The 8,362-nt window shown below is 39.1% G+C and overlaps 1 protein-coding gene across 1 annotated transcript; it reads right to left on the bottom strand.

The window, feature by feature from the left end:
• Nucleotides 1-563: 563 nt before the first annotated feature.
• On the bottom strand, nucleotides 564-7,660 carry LOC136222801 (cation/H(+) antiporter 2-like). The gene is made up of 6 exons (XM_066010515.1): nucleotides 7,282-7,660; nucleotides 4,697-5,680; nucleotides 3,684-4,609; nucleotides 3,227-3,507; nucleotides 2,270-2,331; nucleotides 564-1,484 (listed from the first exon to the last, which is right to left on the bottom strand). Exons 1-6 carry the CDS (start codon nucleotides 7,432-7,434, stop codon nucleotides 564-566), a joined length of 3,327 nt encoding a protein of 1,108 aa, XP_065866587.1. The 5' UTR covers nucleotides 7,435-7,660.
• Nucleotides 7,661-8,362: the final 702 nt, after the last annotated feature.

Here is an 8,362-nt window from a genome sequence, read left to right as displayed (position 1 = left end):
CCAAGATGTCATCGAAGAACACCAAGGTGAACTTCCTAAGATATGGGCAAAACAGGTCATTCACGAGGCTTTGGAAGGTGGCCGGTGCATTTGTAAGGCGGAATGGCATTACCATGAACTCATAATGTCCCTCGTGCATCCTAAACGTTGTTTTAGGAATATCATCTTCATTAACTCGGATTTGATGGTACCCTGCCGTTAAATCCAACTTTGAGAAATATTTTGCCCCATAGAGTTCATCAAGGAGCTCATCAATTATAGGAATGGGATATCTATCTTTGACTATGATATGATTCAACGCTCGATAATCGACACAAAACCGCCAGCTTCTGTCTGCCTTTTTCACCAATAAGACAGGTGATGAGTTACTTGGCCTAATTAAACCGGATTGTAGCAACTCTCTAACCATGTTTTCAATTTCTTTTTTTTTGGTAGTAAGGGTAGCGGTATGGTCTAACATTTACGGGTTCAGTGTTTGGTTGTATGGGAATACGGTGATCATGTGATCTTTGAGGGGGTAAGCTTGTAGGCGTATTAAATACCTCGGAGAACTCAGATAAGATTTAGGATAGCTCATGTGGAAGGGAATTGGAAGGATGATTGGAAGGAGAGAGTGATATTTGAAAGAAAAAACTTGTACCCTGAATGTAATGTGACTCCTTATTAGAGAGAGCTTCGAGCGTATCTTGCTTGAGTCCTTGGAATGTGTGAGCCTCTCCTCCAATTTTAAAGGACATGGTTAGTTGCTGATAGTCCATCTCTACGAGCCCAATGGTCTGCAGCCATTGTACTCCTAACACGACTTGACAAGCTGCAACAGGAAGCACATAATAATCAGCAGTTATGAGTTTATCTTGAATGTGTATAGTAAGAGCCTGACAAAGGCCCAGACATTCAATTTGATCCCCATTTGCTATTGTGACTTTGAACTTCTTATCTTGCAGAACTGGCAGCCCATATTTGGTGATAAAGCCTTGATCAATGAAATAATGGGTACTTCCCCCATCTATAAGGACTGTCACATACTTGTTTCTGAATTTTCCCAAGACACAGATGGTTCGAGGATGGCTAGCTCCGGAAATGGCATGGAAGGATATTTCTGGTAGGAATTCTTGGTATTCAGATTCGGCTTCTATAGGATCGTCCTTGACATTGTTCAATTGATTGCAATCCTCTATCATAAATAACTGCGGACGCTTACAGCGATGACCAGGAACAAATTTCTCATCGCAATAGTAGCATAACCCTTTCTCTCGATGCTCCTTTGCCTCTTGATTAGTGATTCGTCGGACAACGAGTGGGTTAAGACTTGGGTTTCCTCGTGGAACTGGTGGAGGACCAAGTATTCCAGGAGCAACATTGGAACTTGTCTTTGGTGCGGTTGGGGATGGTTGGGCAAGATTGGAATCTGATGGCCTTTTCTGCAATTGATTTCGTTCATCCACCAATCGTGTGACTCCTATTGCATCCACCAATGTTTTGGGCTATTTAATTTTCACATCCAACCGAATATAGTCTCGAAGACCTGTAATAAAACAACCCACAAGAAAAGTCTCAAGTAAGCCATCGATTTGGTGGGAGAGTTTCTCAAAGGCTTCTTGATAAGCTGCTACAGTAGAACTTTATCGAAGACGATTGAGTGCTTCCGATGGGTCCTTATAATCTGTTGGACCAAAACGAGTGAGAACCGCTTTGGTGAAATCATTCCAATTTTGAAGCCCACGAAATTTCACTAGCCATCGGTGCCATTGGAGAGCTATGCCCTCTAGATGGAAAGAGGCTAATTGGACTTGTTGATCATGATTAATATTCCGAAACTCAAAATATTGTTCAGCCTTGTAAATCCAGTCATTAGGGTCTTCTCAGCAGAATTTTGGGAGGTGCAGCTTAAATTGATGATCACTGTTGTGTTTAGAGCTTCCCTCTTGGTGAAAAGGGTTTATTTCATGATATAGGTAGTGTGGGGACGGGTGACTCGTAAGTCTTGCAACTCAGTTAAAACGGTTTGCAGGGAGGCGTGAATTTGGTCGAAATTGGATTCATGTCGAGCTAAGGCTTCGTTGACTTCGTTGCGAAATTCAGCATTGGATTTACGACGGGTATCCATTGCCAAACTTGTCTCTGATACCAATTGATAGGTCGGAATTTTTAACAGAGGAAGAGAACAAGATAGAAGTAAGAAATAAGAAGATATATTGATCAAAAGTTGATGCCTCTTATTCAATCAGAACTGACTATTTATAATTATAATAGTCTAACAGTAACAAACAATTGCTAAAAAGAAGGAAACACTACAACCACTAATGCCAAAATATCTGGAAAATCCACTAACTGCACAATCAAAACAAATAGGATACAAATGCTAAAGACTTGGTAAAACTCAACTAACTTTATTCACTTATCATAGTTCAACATAAAGAAAGTCCCGTCATCAATTACTGATACATTCTAAGAATGTGTCATGCCGGTGGTCACTTAAAACTAGGACTACAGGGTTATCTAATCTCATTCGCTTCCCTAGCTTTCATCTCTCAGTGTCAGTATCAGCCCAAGAGAGTGCTTTCGTCGTTGGTGTTTTTTCCAATCTCTGCGCATTTCACTGCGCCACCGGAAATTCTCTCTGCGCCTATCATACTCGAGCATAGTAGTTTCCACCCTGCCCAAGGTTGAGCCCTGGGATTTGATGGCGGACTTAGAAAGCACAGTCACGCCCAACCATTCCGAATACCACTTGCATCCTTTGATTTGGCACAGAGTTAGTTGATGTTTATTCCCTAAATACTGTCATTACTTATTCTTAGAGAAAAAGAAGTACACGACTCGTAGGTCTTCTACTTCCAGGCGGTATTGCTCTGTCAGGCTTTCACCCATTTTGAAAAATTCCCCACTGCTACCTTTGGTAGGAGTCTGGGCCGTGTCTTAGTAATAGTGTGGATACGCAGAAGTTCCATCGGTATTTCACGCATTTCTTATAGTGTTTACGAATAAAAGATAAGGATTTAATCTCCCAAAAACTGAAACATCAATAATAAGATATATGAAAATTTGATGATGTTGATGTTGGTTTTAAAAAAGAGAAAATCATATTCAAAGTTTCCAATAACGATCTATATATTCAATTAAGTAAAAAATAAATTGTCTATCTAGATGCATTAATTCTAATTATTCTAATTATCTATATACATTTAATTACATTTCAAAACAAAATGAGATGTTTACTTCTAACTATCCCTAAATTCATTTTCTGATTGATTGTCATGTTGTTGAATGACCAAAACTGAAGCATCAATGTCACATTCTGAAGATGCAAGAAGATCTCCGACAACCCCGAGCTCCGGACATTCTTCCCAGTCACTTAATCCGGTTGTCACCGTCAAGTGCCCTCTCCCACCTTTCCCTACTATTAGTAGTGAAAATTTCTTTCCCAATCCTTTTAGGGCCTCCGTTGTTTCTTTACCGTCCGCGACGTAAGTCTCCTCGTAAGTAACTTTACCTGAAGCAATATGTCTGAAAAGAATAGGCAAAAGTGAAACCAAGTTTTTATCGAATATGTATAGTTAATTACTTATGTTGCACGGAAACTCATCTTCACTAGCGTTTCTTTTTCAGAGTTTGAGTTTCATAGTTATGTTTCTGTTTCCGTGCAACATAGTTAATTATATTTTGAGACATAGATATATTACCTATTGTGAAAGTCCTCTAGAAAAGCTCGGTCAGTTTCGGCTTCAATGTCGTGATTTGATATTTCCATTAGTACTTGGCCGTTGTCAAGTGATGCTTTGTCGATGATTTCGTCCGTTTGAATTGGTGCTGCCGGTAAGAAGCGGATGAGTGTTAATTTAGTGTGAGGGTATGACACGAGCCGTGTACTACACGACAATGCCTCGCGATCATCAGGTCCTCCGAAAAACAATGCTGCTACATCTTGTATTGAGTCAGCACCGGGTAGTTGAAACCCTGTTTGTCCTCTGTCCACAAAGATTCCTACCGAGCAAGGGGCGTGGCGCAGAACCTTTTGGTTCGTTAGCCTAATCCCAACTTTGCCAGCCTCCAACTTCCCGTCGAGACGCTGATGCTTGTGAAATGTAAGAAACACAATTGATACTCTCAAGTCCTCGATGCAATTGCAAACATCCTCGTACATTGTCGGAAATGATGACACGACTTTGCTTTGACGGATCATCATTTTCTTCTCTACCGTGAAAGAATCAACAGCATCATTGATCTCGACGACATCATTCCCACCGTAGTCTTCCTCGTCGCTAAATTGATCGCCGTCTTTCAGCTGGTGATACATTAATCTCTTCTTGAGGTTCCTCTTTGGGAGCTCAACCAAGTGCATCAAGTAAGGAGAGGTAGAGTTTTTTGGAGATCCACTCAAAGCTACAATTAGTCCGATTTTCGAAGATATATGGCGAGAGCTATAGACGCAAGTAAGCAATCGAAGATCGCTATCCGGTGCTTGGAACTCGAGTGAGGTATGTTTCTGAGCAAAGTACTTTTCATGCTTTTGTAATAGAAAAGCTACTACTGGTCCTGATATAACTGTGTTAATTATGACCACAATTACCACCAAATTATGCAAACTTTGATCCCACCACAACTCGAACTGCGCGTTCACAGATCACAAACAAATGATTAGGATATATACGAGATATATTCGTTGTATGATCAGATTACCGAAAGTAAAACTTACAATATCAGATCGTAGCACTCCGACTAATAAAAGCTCAGCATGGCCTTTCAAGTTGAGTAGAAAACAAAGAACAACGCTATCAACTATCGGAACATTTAGGTAATGACACGCGAGCAAAGTGCCGATAAATTTGCCTCCGATACTCAAGATGACCATGAGGATAACAGCTACAATATTTCTGTAACTATTCAGATACACAACATTGAATTGAAACCCTATGTAGCCAAAGTAAATTGGGAGAATGAAGTTGTGAACAGCATAAGATAGCTTAATCATCAATGTTCGAGTAGTTTTTCCTTCTCGAGGGTACAATAAGCCGATTGTGTAACAAGCAATCGCGCTATTGAATCCGTATTCTTCAATGAGAAACGAGAGACCAATCACAAGAGATAAGATAACAAGCATCTCTGTGTTTGTCACATACTTTTGATGCCTATTCCTTTGGTTACACCAAGAAGCCATGTACTTGTTTAGAACAATGAGCCCCACGGTTAGCACGAAAAAAAGAATCGAGAGGCCGAAACTTTTCCCCGACGTGAAGGCAACAAATATAGAAAACCAAATCATACATGTCATTTCATTGATTAAAGAACAAGAGATTGCTAATCTTCCGGTGTCTGAAGTCGAAAATTTCAGCTCAGCCGCCAAGCGAATGACCGCAGGGGCAGATGCATTTGATAGTATGATTATGATAACAGTGATAAGAGTAAGTCTCGATGCGAACTTCAAAATGATTATCAGAAACACAGCCACGATAGTACCTAAGAGGGCACAAACCGCCATTCCCCCGTATGCAATAATGCTCGCTTTTCGCAGGTGTCGCCTCATATAAGGAATGTCTGTCTGAAGGCCGAACAAGAACATGAAAAGTATCCCGAAAATAGATGTAAAGAGATCATAATAATCAGCTGAAGAAGATTGCAGAAAGAAGTTCCGAACTATGGTGATGTGAGACAATAAAGAGGGACCTAATACGATCCCAGCCTGAAATAGAAAAAAAAGACTATCATCAATACACAAGTCGTTATTCTTTAACACGGTAATTAACATGACACGAACACAATTCACTTATACGAATTGCCATCCGTAATGTGAGGTAATCACATTTGATACTAAGTAATAGTTAATGTTCCTCGCCTTCCCTACATATTGAACCTCAGACATTTTCCTACAAATTTAGTATGTGTAATACCAACAATACGTCGTTTAGCACTAATACGACATGAACACAATCCACCTATACGAATTTTCACCCGTAACACGAGGAAAATCCATTTGGTGCTTAGTAACAATTAATGCTCCTTACCCCTCCTCTTTTTTAATCGAACCTGACATCTCTTCCCACAAATGGACTACCGACTGAGCATAAAAGCATAGAAAGAAGAAATTTCATAGCTTAACTCGGTAATTAACATGATACGAACATAAGTCATTAATCTTCACTCGGTAATTAACATGACACGAACACAACCACTTATACGAATTGCCACCCCTAACGTGAGGTAATCGCATTTGGTACTTAGTAATAGTTAATGTTCCTCGCCCTTCCCTACTTATGGAACCTCAAACATTTTCCTACAAATTTAGCATGTGTTATACCAACAATAGGATTGGTTCTCTTAGCACTAATATGACACGAACACAACCCACTTATACGAATTGTCACCCGTAACACGAGGCAATCCCATTTGGTGCTTAGTAACAATCAATGCTCCTCACCTCTCTCCTCTCTATTTAATTGAACCTGACATCTCCTCTCACAAACTTAGCCCGTTTTACCAATTGAGCATAAAATCATGGTCGTTTAGCAGTAATATGACACGAACACAACCCACTTATACGAATTGTCCCCCGTAACACGAGGCAATCCCATTGGTGCTTAGTAATAATCAATGCTCCTCACCTCTCTCCTCCCTATTTAATCGAACCTGACATCTCCTCTCACAAACTTAGCCCGTTTTACCAATTGAGCATAAAATCCTGGTCGTTTAGCAGTAATATGACACGAACACAACCCACTTATACGAATTGTCCCCCGTAACACGAGGCAATCCCATTTGGTGCTTAGTAACAATCAATGCTCCTCACCTCTCCTCCCTATTTAATCGAACCTGACATCTCTTCTCACAAACTTAACCCGTTTTACAATTGAGCATAAAATCATGGCTCGACACAAACACAACCCACTTATTCGAATTGTCACCGTAACACGAGGCAATCCCAATGGTGCTTAGTAACAATTAATGCTCCTCACCTCTCCTCCCTGTTAATTGAACACATCTCTTCCCACAAATGGACTAACAACTGAGCATAAAATCATTCAACAATAACAAAGCCTTAGTTCCGAAATAATTAGAAGTCGGCTAAAACCATGAAATCAGTGGGGACATAAATTCTCTCCCTCCACTCCGTCTTATCTTATCAGCTGTCATATTTCCTCAATCCCCAATAATTTATCACTCTCCATCACCCTCTTTGATCACCCTCAACCAAGTTTGCTTAGGCATCCCCCCACCCCTCACCATTGCATCACTTTGCCACTCAATGAGCATAAAATCATAGAAAGAAGAAATTTAATAGCTTACCAAGATTTGAGCAACAGGTCCAGGTTGACCTAAGGGTTTCAGAATTAGATGGAAGAAATGGGAGATAACAAGAATCCCTGCAATTTGACAAGTTGTTGTAATTAGTGGGTTGAAAGGATCATCCACGCACATTGCACGTTTTGCTGCATTCATGTTTAAGGTGAATGTAATACTAATAATAAGGATTAAGGTTTGGTTAATTGAGAGAATTGGGTTGTAAATTGTAATTAAGAAGCTTCAAGGTTATGTTTGGAAGCAAAGAAAATGAGGGAAAGAGAAAAGGAAAGAGAATGAAAATGAAGATTAACCTTAGCAATATCTATCTTTCTTTCTTTCTTCTTCTTCTTCGTTCTCTTCCTTTCTCTTTCTGTGTATTTTGGATTTTTGGGTTTTGGTTGTTTGGTTGGTTGTGATTGAGATTATGGAAGAAAAAAGAGAGAATGTATCAATGGAGGACCTTGATTTTCGTATAATTTATATGCCTTGCAATGTTTTAAAAATGGGTTAATTACAAATAACTACCCTGTGGTTTGGCCGATTTGCGATGTAGTATCTGTGATATTTTTTTTTTGCAAACACAACCCTATGGTTGCAAAAATTTACATGTTTTTTTTACTTTGCCAAATTTGACCGATAATGACTTCGAAATAAAAGATTTCAAGAGCTAAATGATATTTTAAGCAACTTTAATTCTTCAACTTTTTAGGTTTAAGGTCATTTAGGTGTTGTTTTTGATGAGAGAGAAAAATAATGTTTAGAGAGAGAAAACTCCAAAAATGATGATTTTGAAAAATTAAGAATATGGTTCCACAGTAAATATGATACCAAACAAGTTTAATTCTTGAAAATTTTCATTTCGAAGTCGTTATCGGCCAAATTTGGCAAAGTAAAAAAAAACATATAAAATTTTGCAACCATAGGGTTGTGTTTGCAAAAACAAATACCACAGATACCACATCGCAAATCAGCCAAACCACATGGTAGTTATTTGTAATTAACCCTTTAAAAATTTAATCTTTTTTACCTTATTTTTCGTATTCATAATCTATAAAATGGAATAATCTTATATTGTTAAAAAATA

Source organism: Euphorbia lathyris, chromosome 3 (genome assembly GCF_963576675.1).
Source record: "Euphorbia lathyris chromosome 3, ddEupLath1.1, whole genome shotgun sequence".
In the NCBI taxonomy this organism is placed as follows: domain Eukaryota; kingdom Viridiplantae; phylum Streptophyta; class Magnoliopsida; order Malpighiales; family Euphorbiaceae; genus Euphorbia; species Euphorbia lathyris.
The sequence above is the reverse complement of the archived record's forward strand: the minus strand, read 5'-3'. Positions and strand labels throughout refer to the sequence as shown.